At 53.0% G+C, this 14542-nt stretch overlaps 2 protein-coding genes across 5 annotated transcripts in view; one reads left to right on the top strand and one right to left on the bottom strand.

The window, feature by feature from the left end:
- Positions 1-9852, bottom strand: part of LOC110346155 (glutamine--fructose-6-phosphate aminotransferase [isomerizing] 1-like) — a 30339-nt gene extending 20487 nt beyond the window's left edge. For all 4 annotated transcript variants that reach the window (XM_087211169.1, XM_087211167.1, XM_087211170.1 and 1 more), the window contains exons 1-2: positions 9767-9852; positions 9357-9649 (exon numbers count right to left, since the gene is read on the bottom strand). The gene's annotated coding sequence lies outside the window, so the exon portion shown is untranslated. The remainder of the gene's footprint in view (positions 1-9356; positions 9650-9766) is intronic.
- On the top strand, positions 160-6817 carry LOC147828083 (uncharacterized). The gene is given in 7 exon segments (XM_087211166.1): positions 160-237; positions 2310-2439; positions 2715-2838; positions 3096-3203; positions 4264-5529; positions 5532-5663; positions 5666-6817. Coding segments are annotated over 6 exon segments (1941 nt in total). The 5' UTR covers positions 160-237; positions 2310-2343; the 3' UTR covers positions 5881-6817.
- Positions 9853-14542: the final 4690 nt, after the last annotated feature.

Here is a 14542-nt window from a genome sequence, read left to right as displayed (position 1 = left end):
GTCACCGGTGACTGACAGGCCTTGCTCCGCCCTCTGCCACGGCGCCAACGGGGTCTCGAACGCCCATTGGCGAGGCCGTTTTGTTCTGCATGCTGATTGGCTGCGTCTAGCCTATCCGGCGCAGTGACTTCTGAGGCGCCCAGCGGTCTCCACTCAGGAGCATGGCCGCACCCTGACAGGACCGGCTTCACACGCGTGAGCAACCTCCCGACCCTCAGCGCGACCTCCTTGTCTCAGGTGAAAACTCGGTACCCCCCACCCCCCCCCGCCAGCTCCCAAGTCCCTCCGCCCCGAGAGACCTCGAGACCCGCCCCAGAGGGAGCCCCAAAGCCCAGGGTCCAGGCTCCTCTGAGGACGGCAGACGCCCCCCGAGCTCCGACCTGAGGCCCAAACCCCTCCTGCGCCCCAGGTCTTGAGCAGAGACCCCGGGGGGCCCCATGGGCCACAGGGCGGCCAAGTCTCCCTCCCACACCCTGGACCCTTGTCTGAGGCCCCACGCCCACTGCCCCAGCCCGGGCTCCCCAACACCTCAGCCCCGAAACTCCAGTTCCTCAGACGTCACTGTGTGCGTGCCCGAGCTGAGGGAGCCGAGTTCCGTCAGCGCCGGCCGTGGTCCCCACAGCCCCGCTGAGCCCCAAGGGGTCGGGCACCCTAAGTACCCCAAGTACCCACCGAGAGCTCCGGGCCCGCCTGAGACGCCCCAAAGCTCTCAGCCGGCGACCCCACACAGCCCGCCCAGCGCCCCAGCGCCACTCAACCCTCCCTGACAACCTCAAGTCCCCAGCCTGAGGCCCCGAACGTCTGCCTGCGAGGGCCCCGGTCAGCCCAGACACCCCAAGGATCTCCCACCCCAGGAGCCCAATGCCACCAGGCCTGGGATTCCGAAGAAGCCCCAATTCTGTCGGCACAGGAACCCCACGTCCCCCCAAGATACCCTCTTTCTTTCGGTCCACGGGACCCCGACATTCCCCATGCTACGAATCCCAGTTCCGTCACTCCAAGATGACCCGTGTTCCTTAGCACAAGGGACCCCCAATATCCCCCACCAGAGAAAACCCAGTTCTGTCAGCCCGGGGACCCCGTGCCCCCTCCCCACTGACAGAAATCCTAGTTCTCTCAGTTCTAGGGCTCCTAAAGATCCTCCACCTAGGGCCAGGGATTTAGCTCAGTGGTTCCGTTGCTTCCCTTGTAAGCACAAGGACCCGAGTTCGATCCCTGGTACCAAAAAAAAGATCCTCCACCCATAAAGCCTCAACTCCCTGAACCCATGGGGGCCCCGATGCTCCCCAGGCAAGAAACCCCACTTCTGTCATTCTGAGAAGCCCCGTTTCCCTCAGCAGGAAGGGAAATATATCCTACCGAAGAAGCCCCAATTCTGTCAGCTCAGGGATCCCAAATATTGTCCTCCCTGTGATGCAGTTCCCTCGGCCTGAAGAACCCCAAAACACCCTCCACCCAAAAAACATCAATCACAATGCCAACTGCCCAAGGACCCCAAACACTCCCAACCTGAGAAACCCCAATTTCATCAGCCCAAGGACACCAAATGACCACAACCCCAACCAACTCCCTCCTAAGAAACCCCAATTATCTCAGCCCTATAGACCCCCAAAACACCCTACAAGAAAACCCCCAACTATCTCAGTGCCAGCGACCACCACAACCTCCCCCCAAGAAACCCTAGGGTTTGCTTGTTTGAGGCAGGTCTCCTTTTGTAGTTCAGGCTAGCCCCAAACTCACTGTGTAGCCCAGGCTGGGCTCAAACCAGTGGCGATCCTCCTGCCTCAGCCTCCCGAGTGCTGGGAAGACAGGCGTGTGCACCACCATGCCCACCTCAGAAACCCTCGTTTCTTCAGCCTCAGCCTGAATTTCCCCCAATCACCTCGACCTGGAAACGCATCTCACCCTGACCACGGATGCCCACCAAGGCCCACACACTGCATCCCAACCCGGAGTCCCCAGGTGGAAACCCCAGCTCCTGGAACCTCACAGGATTGTGAATGACCCCTCCTGCTCAGTTAGATTTAGAGCTAGTTAGGTTAGGCTCAGGCCTAGGGCTAGGGGTTAGGGTTGGGGTTAGGTTAGGTTTGGGCTAGGGTAGGGACAAGGCTAGGCTTACAGTTTGTTTTAGAGTGCTCCACACCTCTGCAGCACACTCACTTGTACACACACCGCCCCCGTGCATGCACAGAGGAAGGAAGGGGCTCCTCTGCCTAGGTTCCTGTCCCAGACCCTCAGGCCATCCTTCCCAGGTCCCCCTGTTCTGGGGCCAGCAGAGAGCCCGGCCCTCGGCTCTCATCCTTCCACAGGTGCCTGTCTCTCCCTGCCTGCTCTCCAGGCTCCATGAGTGGCCAGAGCCCCTCGGAAGACAGCCCGGAGGAGGGCTCCTCGGAAGACAGCCCAGAGGAGGGCTCCTCGGAAGCCGGGCAGAAGCCCAAGGTAGATGCGTGCTGGGGAGGCCAGGCCCAGCCCAGGCAGGGTCTGTGGAGGGAGGTGGGGACCAGACCCTGGGGTGGGGGGGGGGTTGTGTCCGGGTTGTGTCCCAGGCTGTGGGGACAACTGGTGCTCAGCGGACACAGGTGTCTGGGGGAAGCAGTCTGCCTGCCTCACAGAGACCCGGAGCCAGGCTGGGCCCCGCAGGTGCAGTGGAGGAGAGGAGGAAACTCCATCCTGGGAGCTGGGCTGGCGCATCATACGGAATCTCTTTTCTCCAGGTCAAAGATGCTTTCAAGGACATTTCCAGATACTTCTCCAAGGAAGAATGGGCCAGAATGAGAAAGTCTGAGAAAAAACACTACAGGAATGTGAAAAACAACTATAATATGATGCTTTCTACAGGTAACAAGAAATCCTGAATCAGACTAGCCTGGAAACAGGAGGCCTCCGGTCCCTACGTCCCTGGAGCTCTGCCTTAGGGGCAGCACACAGCCCCCTTTCCCGTGGAGTCAAGTCTGGAGGGAACTTTGTTGTTCTGCCCGGTGCAGAGCTGAGCTCTGCTCCAGCACTTGGAGAGGCCATGTCCACTTCCCCTGCCACTGCCTTTTGTCTCTCCTCCCAGCCATTCCCTTAAAGGAGGAAGATTTTGTTCCTTCCAGGTCTCAAACCCCATCAACCGGCTTTCATGTGTCGCCGAAGGAGAACCAGCAACCCCCTGGTGGATGATACTGAGGATTCCAATGAAGAGTGGACGCCTCGGCAGCAAGGTGAGGCTGGGAGGACATACAGGTCACCTCCGGAAGTGAGGCCAGAGTGCAGTCTCAGAAATGTCTCAGAAGGAAACTAGGAATCTAAGCTTCCTGGAAAACATGTATTGGCAAACAAGCAATATGCAAAACCATACGTACAGTAAGAGGCTATTTGTATGCAGTTTTTGAAGGTGTGAGAAACTATGTATGAGCATGGTGTGCGTACGTATACAATTACAGGTACAGTAGTAAGTGAAAATACCTAAAATCTGTGAACAGGAAACATCAAATCCAGAGCAGTTACCATCACAGGAGGAGGAGAAGGGCTGGGGGGTGGCTTTCCAGTAGCTTAGTTCTTGTTTTATTTTGTGTCCATTTTTGTTTTCAGATTTTGAAACAGAAATAAAAAGATTAGAAAGTTGGTGGTGGAATGCTGAGATCAGACTGAATTAGGAAGGATGTGCAGGGTGTCCAAGGCCAGCCCCACACTATTTGTTTTTAATTTATCATTTCGAAAAGAACATTTTCACTAAACTTTAATCACAAGGCAACTGAAGGAACTTTAACTGGTTTTGGGGGTTTTTTTTTGAGTACTGGAGATTGAACTCAGGACCTTGTGTTTGCGAGGCAGGTGACAGCGCCCCTGAGCTAAATCCCCAGCCCTGAAGAAACCTTGAGTGACAAGCCTGTCCCCAAATCTCTCCCTAACACTGATATTATAATAATTTGGTTGTTGGATTAAATATCTTGGAAGAGCAAGTGGCTTAACATATTATATAAAGATACATAGTTGCTGCTGTTACCCAGTCATGGGAGTTGTTTATAAATTCTAGATACAAACCCCTTATCTCATAAATGGTTTCCATATTCCCTCCCGTTCTGTAGGTCACATTTTCATTCACTTGAATGTTTCCTTTGCTGCACAGTTTTTAACACTGGTGTGACCCCATTTGTCTATTTTTGCCTTTGTTTCTTGATGTTTGGTGGGACGCTCTGTGTCAGCACATGAAGGCCGGTGGTGGGCCAGCCTTACCCAGCGGGCCTACACCTGCCTGACCCGGAACTATTCTCTCAGCAGGACCGAAGGCGGACGTCCAGCCTCGTCCCTCCTGCTCCCTGGCCTTCTCTAGTCAGAGATCTCTCAGTCAGCATGTCAAACGCAGTCACCCCTCTCAGATACCCCCAGGAACACCTGCAAGAGAAAACCTCAATCCACAGGATCCCCGCCTGTGGGACCAGCTTGGGGAGCTGCAAGACGCCGACCCACTCAGCAGCCTGAATGAAGGCGGAGGCCGAGAGGTCCAAGGAAGGTCCAGCCCTGCGCGTCAAAGGATAAGGCAGAGGGGGGTTTCGAGGGCCTCTCCCAGCCCACCCCAAGGACATATAGGGGGATCTGGGGAGCATGAGGGAGGGGTGGAGGTGGGGCTCAGGACGGGCCACGACGTGGATCCAGGGGACACAGGCTCAGGGCGTCCCGGAGAGGGAGTCTCACAGGTTGCAGGAGCCCACCATGGAGGGAGTGGGGCCCACCTCGGTGATGGCTCACTTGTCAGCAGGAGCCGGGGCTCACAAGCAGGTGAGAAGCCCTACGTGTGCATGGAGTGTGGGCGAGGGTTTAGCCGTAGGTCACACCTCATTGGGCACCAGCAGACACACACAGGGGAGAAGCCCTACCTGTGCACAGACTGTGGGCGAAGGTTTGGCCGTAGGTCACACCTCATTGGGCACCAGCGGACACACACAGGGGAGAAGCCCTACGTGTGCACAGACTGTGGGCGAGGGTTTATACAGAGGTCACACCTCATCGGGCACCAGCGGACACACACAGGGGAGAAGCCCTACCTGTGCACAGACTGTGGGCGAGGGTTTAGCCGTAGGTCACACCTCATTGGGCACCAGCGGACACACACAGGGGAGAAGCCCTACGTGTGCACAGACTGTGGGCGAGGGTTTACACAGAGGCCACACCTCATCAGGCACCAGCGGACACACACAGGGGAGAAGCCCTACCTGTGCACAGACTGTGGGCGAGGGTTTAGCCATAGTTCACAACTCATCAGGCACCAGCAGACACATACAGGGGAGAAGCCCTACCTGTGCACAGACTGTGGGCGAGGGTTTAGCCGTAGGTCACACCTCATGGGGCACCAGCGGACACATACAGGGGAGAAGCCCTACGTGTGCACAGACTGTGGGCGAGGGTTTATACAGAGGCCACACCTCATCGGGCACCAGCGGACACACACAGGGGAGAAGCCCTACCTGTGCACAGACTGTGGGCGAGCGTTTAGCCGTAGTTCACACCTCATCAGGCACCAGCGGACACACACAGAGGAGAAGCCCTACTGTGCACAGACTGTGGGCGAGGGTTTAGCCGTAGGTCACACCTCATGGGGCACCAGCGGACACACACAGGGGAGAAGCCCTATGTGTGCAGGGAGTGCGGGCGAGGGTTTAGCTGTAAGTCATCCCTCCCCAGCACCAGCGGACACACACAGGGGAGAAGCCCTATGTGTGCAGGGAGTGCGGGCGAGGGTTTAGCCGTAAGTCATCCCTCCGCCAGCACCAGCGGACACACACAGGGGAGAAGCCCTATGTGTGCAGGGAGTGCAGGCGAGGGTTTAGCCGTAAGTCATCCCTCCGCCAGCACCAGTGGACACACACAGGGGAGAAGCCCTACGTGTGCAGGGAGTGAAGGTGAGGGTTTAGCCGTAAGTCACGCCTCATCCGGCACCAGGGGACACACACGGGTGAGGCCCTGCGTTTGCAGGTACAGTAAGTCACTAGCAGTACAACCACACCGGAGCGGGCATGGAGAACCATGCACCCACTGCACACCCCACACCCCAGTTCTAAGAGGTCCTCAGAGGAGACCACTGCCCCCCCAGAGTGCAAAGGGACCAGACTTTACCAGTTCTACAAATCCTCCACCTTCCTGACAAGAGATGAGGTAGAACAGGGGAGGCAGTTCCGTGAGTGTTCAAGGGTTTTTCCCATCCCCGGACTTTCTTGTCCCCCTGTTCTAATAAACTGTTCTGGGTATAAATCTGAACACCAAGCCCCATCAAGCATTGCTCCCTAATTGCTGAGGGCAGAGGAGCCCAGGAGGGCCTCAGGGAGCGCACACTCAGCTCGGGACTTCTCAGGACCTCCACCCCAAGAAGACCGCAGCCTGGCGTCACTCTGTTTCAGTTACTGGGGAATCGGTTCTTGGGGCCCAGGGAAAGCAACCTGGGCTCTGAGACAGAACTGGGTGCTGGCGGGAGATTTTCTGTCCTCCTGGGAAGTGGGCGCCTCCCTCCCCTCTGGCGCCATGCTCTTCCCTTGGTCTCTCCTGGACCCTGTTAGGCTGTTCCTCAACTTCTACAGCCTTTGTAGTGAAAGGCAAACAACAATGTGTGTGTGCACATTTGGAATGCACGCGTGCATCAGTCAGTATTGGTGCTGGGGGATTGTGTGTGCAACAGTGCCTGTGTGTGCTATGGCTATGTACATCTACTTTGGTTTTCCTAAAGAAATAAACTATCACGAAAATGAAATGCTGTGAGATGTTAATATTTGAGGAAAACAGAGCTGGCTTGTATAATTTCTGTACATTTCACTTGTTTGAGGCCAGGTGTGGTAGTGCAAGTCTGTCATCCCAGCACGCAGGAGGCTGAAGCAGGAGGATCCCGGTGAATTCAAGGTCAGCCTGAACTGCACAGTGAGACTCTGCTGAAAACAAATAAAAACAGGGGCTGGGGATTTAGCTCAGTGGTTCTCAGTGGTTCTTTGAAAGCACGTGGTCCCAAGTTCGATCCCCAGTACCAAAGAAAATAAGAAATAAATAAATAAATAAATACAAACCAACCAAACAGTTGTTTGGGACAATGTGAAGTCCTGAAGATAAGCTATTTCTTGAAAGACATTTAAAAAGCCATCAATAGTACACGGTGGGCCTCAGGCCAGCCGGGGGCTGGAAGCCGTGGGCCAGGACAGCATGGAGGAGGATCAGCAGCTGGGGGCCCGGGGACGCGGCCACTGCAGGGGCCCAGCGCAGTAGGAAGGGCCAGAGCTGGGGACCACGTGTCCTGCATGGGGGTGAGGAGGAGGCTCTGGGGGCCACTGTTTGACATGAGACCAGGCAAGGTTCAGACCCACGTACAGGCAGGGGACAGGGAGGCCGGCACCATGAGGACTAACACGCGTGCAGGAGGGGCGCCAGGCCTGCTCCCCTCCGAGGGCCAGCACCACGCACAACACCTGGACAGACGCAGACAGGCAAGGGGGACCCTTAACTAGGGCCTGAGCTGGGGTGCAGTGAGGCCGCTGTGCTCAGGCAGAGGGGTGTGGGGGCCAGGCAGGCCCACTGACAGCAGTGCCCATCCCGAGATCCACGGTGTCTGCTTTCTTTTCTTCTTCTGATACCGGGGATCGAACTCAGCACCTTGCACTGGCACCACTGAGCTAAATCCCCAGCCCCCGATACCCGCGTTTGCTAATACCGCGTTTCCCTGGAAATAAGACTTGGTCTTCTAATACTTTTTGCTCTAGAAACAGAGCAGGGCTTGTTTTTCAGGGGATGTCTTACTGTTTCCTGTACAGCAGCCTACATTTATTCATGGACCAAAATCTATGTGTCCTGTCCGGGCGCGGTGGCGCACGACTGTAATTCCGGCACTTGGAAGGCTGGGGCAGGAGGACTGCCACGAGTTCGCGGCCAGCCTGGGCTACATAGCAGGACCCTGTCTCAAAAAATAATAAGCAAAAAATCTAGGCACTCAAATGCAGTCATCCTCCGGACCATCAGCATGGCTCCCCAGGCCCCAAGGCCGGGCTGCGTTGGCCCCAGGCCCTCTGGTCCAGCAACACAGCTCCCTAAAATGAGCGGTTGGTTCTGGTCGGGGTGGCCCCGTCCTGGAGCACGGGTCACGCGGCTGTCAGCGGGGGACCTCACCGCAGGGATCCTCCACCCACCCCAGGGCTCTCACGCGTTCCCATGAAATCCAGCGTGAAGGGGAGACGCGCGGCACGGGACAGCAGTGGCACCAGAAATGACGCCCGGGAAGAGGGTCGGGCCGCACGGAAGGGACGGAAACCACAGGCTCCAAAGTCTAGAAAGCGCGTCCTTCACACGGGTGCACCGGGGAGGCGACGACGCACGAGGCGCGAGGTCACACGCACGAGGCGCGAGGTCACCGCGAGTCTGCGCCCTGGGCCGTCCGCTCCCGGGAGGGCAGGTGCTGGGCAGTGCTGGGCGCCCACAGTGTGGCCCCGAGCAAAGCTCCAGCGGGACCGGACCGAGGGGAGGCCCAGGAAGTCAATATCGCAGCCGTGTCTGGGAGGCCGGGCCGGGGCAGCAAAGGGGCAGGGAGGCCAGCGTCCCCGGGGTGCAGAGCGCAGGGTGCAGCGTGCAGGCAGGAAGCCCCCAACCGGAACGGTGCCTGTCAGTCTCTGGCACTGGGGACTGGAAAAAGTACAGCAAACCCACGTTTAAAAAAGTCCTGGGCCGGGGAACTAGCTCAGGGGCGCAGCGCCTGCCTGCCAAGCCTGAGGCCCTGCGTGGATGCCCGGGACCAGAAACAATCCAGCCCAGAGTCACAGAGAGATTCTGCGTCTTCTGTCTCACTTATTCCCTGGAGGCCAGAGTCAGGCCGGCTCTGTCCAGCGGGGCCACGGAGCACCACAGGTGTGCAGAGCAGGGGACCCGGAGGGAGCTGGGGACCCGCGGTGGCCCAGGGACTCAGCGCAGGGTGGGACCCTCGCAGCCTGGCGGGCCGGAATCCCCAAGCTCAGGCCTCTGGGAAATGTGTGTCCCTGCCTGCAGCCCTGGGCCTTGGGCAGGCCCATTTTCCAGAACCCCCAGAGGGAGCAGTCACGGCCAGGGTGGCTGAGCCTGAGGCAGCTTCCCCTCAGGCAAGACCGAAAGAGGTGCTAATGAGGTGATCAGGCCAGAGCCCAGGGCTTTGTGCATTCCCAGGGCTGGGCGGCCAGGGAGGCGCCAGACAAAGGAGAGACCTCTAATAGCAAAGCCTCTGCCTGCCTCTGCCTGCCCGGCCAGGGCAGCGGACAAAACCTGGGCAGGCCTGTGCCCAGACGGCAGGACTCCTGCTGCTCTCACACCCAGGGGAGAAGGGAGACAGGGGGACAGGTGCGGGGGGGAGAGAGACAGCCAGAGGGCGTGGGTCTCACCCAGCAGGTGCTTGCTTCTCTATTGGAGACGCACAAACGACTCCCCCACACTCCTTCCTGCTAAGCCAGGCGCCTTCCACCCAAAGGACGGCCCTGTTGGAGTTGGTCAGCGGCCGTGCGTGGACCTGCGAGAGTGGCCAGGAGCAGCGCTGTGTCGCCCAGGCTGGCGATCCTCGTGCCTCAGCCTCCTGACAGTGGTGGGATGACAGGTGTGCGCCACCAGGCCCGGCTCCCTTACTGCTCATGGTCGTGGTAAACAGCAAAACTTGAGTCCTCCGTGTGTGCCTATGTTTCTGTGGAAACGTACAGGGGAAAGACTGATAAACCCGCTACCCCACTGTCAATGCACTGCCTGGTCTCCCCGCTTCGCCACCCACACGGGGACAGCAGGGCTGCTCCCCCCCCCCCACCTCCGCAGGGCCGGGTCGGGATCCCAGGGCCAAAGTGCTCATCCTCTCTTCGGTCCCAGGGTGGCTGCGACCAGGCTGGAGCCCATGCGGGGGGACGTCTGGAAAGGGCAGCTGTCTGGGGGAGAACCCAGGGCCACAGGGGCTGTGGGCAGGAGGGTGACAGGGTGGGGCACCTCCATCAGGGGCCTCGGGCCCAGCCCAGGGCAGCTGGATAGGGCTCAGCCCAGACCGACCTGACAGGCAGATTACAGGGAGGTGAGGGCAGGAGAGGGGCTGCAGGGGAGCGCAGACGGCCCTCCTGGACCTGGGCAGCTGTGGGCCAGCGGGGGGACTGTGCTCTTTGTGCAATGTGCTGAGTTACCATGATGACTCTGGCATCTGTCACCACACAGCTCTTTGCTCTGCCCTCTGCCCACCCTGCCACTCTGCTCTGGGCAAATCCTGCTAGCTGTATTCGTGGGAACTCCAGTGGAATTCGGCCTCATAGATGTAAAACGAGGGTGAGGAGGAACAGCAAACTTCTATCCGGGGCTCCCGAGTCCCACTGGAGTCACTTGCTGAGCAGCCACCATCATTAAAAGGCGCCTTTTCCTCCTATCTTTGTGTTAAAGACTCATCTGTGCCGGGTCCTCACTATTTCCTGCTTCATGGGAGCTCCTCACTCCCACCCAGGACTTCTGTAAACCAAAGCAGCTCCAAGAATAAAGTCTTTCACAAAGAGGTGATGAGAGAGCAGATGGAGGAGGAGATGGAGGAGGAGATGGAGGAGGAGATGGAGGAGGAGGAGATGGAGGAGGAGATGGAGGAGGAGGAAATGGAGGAGGAGATGAGGAGGAGGAGGAGGAGGAGGAGGGGGAGATGGAGGAGGAGGAGGAGGAGGAGGAGGAGATGGAGGAGGAGATGGAGGAGGAGGAGATGGAGGAGGAGATGGAGGAGGAGATGGAGGAGGAGATGGAGGAGGAGGAGATGGAGGAGGAGATTCAGGAGGAGATGGAGGAGGAGGAGGAGGAGGAGGAGATTCAGGAGGAGATGGAGGAGGAGGGAGGAGGAGGAGATTCAGGAGGAGATGGAGGAGGTGGAGGATGAGATGGAGGAGAAGAGGAGGGAGGAATGGAGGGGAGGAGAGGAGGAGAGATGCAGGAGGAGATGGAGGAGGAGAGAGGAGGTGGAGGAGGAGATGGAGGATCACTTGATCCATTTTCATAAAAAGTCCCCAGGAAGTCTATCTAGTTCATACTATATTTGTATGTTCAACATCATCAGGTAAATTGGGTAAATCTAGCAGATTACACACAGTTCATTTGAACTTGAGCTAGAGTCAAGGACCTATCTAGACCATATCTCATAAAAAGAAAATGAAACAGATCAACAACTTTCATATATGGCTAGAAAAGAGAATAAACTAAAAAATGAAAAACAAAGAGATGGAAATGGGAACATAAGAGACAAGACAGAATGAGAAGGTCCGATTCCCACCTACTTGGAATTCCCGATGAAACAGTACTTACAGACAATGGCCAAGAGTGTTTTACACCCAATAGAGCACAAATCCACAAAAGAAGCACGACATATACCAAATGTATTTGTGAAAATAATGTTAATGCAAAATATACCGCGTAAAACTCCAGAACATCAAAGTCCAAGAGACGACCTCAAAAACAACCACTGACAGGTTTCTTTTTAATAAAATGGAGTACTACTCAGCCATAAAGAACGAGAAACTAGAGACCTTTACAGCTAAATAGATGCATACCGAGGCCATCCTCTTCAGTGAAATAAATAGGACACACATGTAAATACCAAAGTTTCTCTAGTGGGAGAAACTGATAGTGTAAACAAGGGTTAAGATGATTAAAATGAATAACTGATAATTTGAAATACGAAAAAAGGTCCCAAGGTATACAGGTGGTAGGAGGGAAGGGGAAAGGAAAAATTATGAGAAAGAAAAAAAAATGGAAACGAAATCTACGTAAATTGGGAAGGGTGGAAGGGTGAAGGGAGGACAGGTAATGGGGAAAAAAATAAGAACCAAGATACATCATGTACAGGTGCAAGCACCCAATGACAAATGTAAACGTACTGTATACTTAAAACGTACCAATAAAAGAATTTAAGAAAAAACCCAGACAAAAGAGAGATTGCCTGTACTGTAACCGCATCTACAGACAAGTCCTCAAGAATAACCAGGAAGCCGGCAAATGGGGTAGTGTCTTCAAAACGCCAAAACAAAATAACAAATTAACTGCTTTTACATAAGAGACAATCCTATCGTTCAAAATCAGGAGGGCAAAATAAAAACGTTTCCAAAATAAATAATCTAAAAACTAGAGACCTTTTCTGTCCATAGTCCTTAACTAAAGAAATCTCAAATGGATGTACGTGTTTAAAGGAAAAAACAATCCTAAAAAGAAGTGCTACAGTACAAGACTGGTGATCAAAGAAACTGGTGAAGATACAAATAAACCAAAGCTAATATTATCCACATGAACTAATAACATCCTATTTTGTGACATAATAAAACACTGAAAAACACTATATAAATTCAGGGGTAGCTTAGGGTAAAAGAATTTTAACTCCTTGTATTGTCAAAAGTGGTACTGAACTTAGATTTCATGTATGTGTAATTTTTAAAATAATTGCTTAAAAGACTGGAAATAGCAAAAAAAACTTCCACACCCAGTCAGTGACATTTTAATAAGGTTTTACTGCAGACCGTGGCTCAAGCAGAAGTGCGTCTGATAAAATAACAGAGTAGTCGAAGAGCAGTGAAAGCCAAGTCTTTTTCTCTCCCACGCAGGGGAAGGAACCAGGGCCTCGTACATGCTAAAGAATGCTTTATCGCTGAGCTACTTCCGTAGCCCAGAATGCAAGTTGTAGTTCAAGGGTCTGGGAAGAAGCCAACTATTCTCATTCACAGACAACATGACCCTTTAAGAAGCAGACCCAGGGGTTCGGGGATGTAGCTCAGTGGTGCCATGCTTGCCTTGCAAGCGCAAGGTCCTGAGTTCGATCCCCGATGCCAAATAAATAAATAAATAAATAAATAAATAAATAAATAAATAAATAGCAGACCCAAAAAAGACTCCTAGAACTAATAAACAAATTCAGCAAAGTAGCAGGATAAAAAACACACAAAAAAATCAATAGCATTCATGCGCACCAGTAATGAACCCCCCAAAAAAGAATTACAAAATAACACCATTCACAAATAGCTTCCAGAATAAGTACATATCTAAGAATCAACCTAGCAAACTGAAAGCCTCTGTAATAAAAGCTAGAGCACTATGAAAAAAGAGATCTAGAAGGACATCAGAAATGGAAAGATACACCCTGTTCCTCACTAGGGAAAACCAGTATTGTCAAAATGGCCATACTTTCAAAACTGATATATAGACTGGATGCAGGTTCCATTAAAATACCAATCACATTCTGTAGAGAAAACATTCCTAAAATTCATATGAAACCAGAAGAGACCCAGAGGAGCAAAATCAATCCTGTGCAACAAGAGCAAAGCACACGCCATCAAAATCCTGGATTTCAAGTTATACTGCAAATCTACAGTGTTAAAAACAGCATGGTACTGGCACAAACACAGCCTTGTGGATCGGATCAGCGCAACAGAATAGAAGATGCAGAAACAACCCAAGCATATTCAGCTATCTGATTTTTGACAAAGGGGCAAAAAACATACAATGGAATGAAGACAGCCACCTTAACAAACAGTGCGCTGAGAAAACTGGCTATCCATAGGCTGAAGATTGAATCTAGATCCTTATCACCATGCACAAAATAAAATCAAAGGGATCAATGACCTAAATATTCAAACAGAAACACTTAATCTGCTGGAACATAACATAGGTAAAACTCTTAAAGGTAGGGCTGGGGATTTAGTTCAGTGGATTTGCCCCAAGCTCAAGGACCCGAGTTCAATCCCTTCTACCAAAAAAAGAAAAAAAAAAGCAACTCTTAAAGATACAGGCATAGGCAAAAGACTTCCTGAACAAAACCACAGCTGCACAAGAAATAACATCAAGAATCAACAAATGGGATTATATCAAATTTAAAAAGCTTTTTCACAGCAAAGGAAACAACTTACAGAATGGGAAAAAATTCTTGCCAACTACTTCTCAGAGGACTAATGTCTAGAACACATAAAGAACTTAAAAAAAAAATTACATCCCCTCAATAAAAGCCCCAAATCAAAAATGGGCAACTAAAGTGAATAGATACTTCTCAGAAAAAAGTACAAATACTACGTGAAACAATGTTCGACATCTCTAGCCACTAGAGAAATGCAAATTAAAACAACACTGAGATTCCATTTTACTCCAGAAAGAATGACCATCATCAGGAAATCAAATAATAACAAATGCTGGAGAGGACTGTGTATGTATGTGGGGTTTCTGCATGTTGGTGGGAATGTAAACTAGTACGACCACTATGGAAATCAAAGAGATTCCTCAAAGAGCTAAAAAATAGAAATTCCATTCAACCAGTATTACCCCTGTAGGGATCTTCCAGAAGAGAAAAAAAGACGTCATACTACAGTGATACATGCAAATCCGTATTTATAGCAGCACAACACTATAGAGCTAGATCTTAGAAGTGCCCTGTACGTCAGTAAACAGATGAATGAATTAAGACAATGGTATTTACCGACAATGGAGTACTACTCTGCTGTAAACAAAGGATAAGTCTGTTGAGCCTTGTAGAAAAATGATGCACCTTTAAGACCATAATATTCAATGATATAAATCAGGCACACAAGCATAACTA

Source organism: Heterocephalus glaber, unplaced genomic scaffold (genome assembly GCF_053883595.1).
Source record: "Heterocephalus glaber isolate CG9 unplaced genomic scaffold, H.glaber_assembly_v1.0 deba00001373, whole genome shotgun sequence".
In the NCBI taxonomy this organism is placed as follows: domain Eukaryota; kingdom Metazoa; phylum Chordata; class Mammalia; order Rodentia; family Bathyergidae; genus Heterocephalus; species Heterocephalus glaber.
The sequence above is the reverse complement of the archived record's forward strand: the minus strand, read 5'-3'. Positions and strand labels throughout refer to the sequence as shown.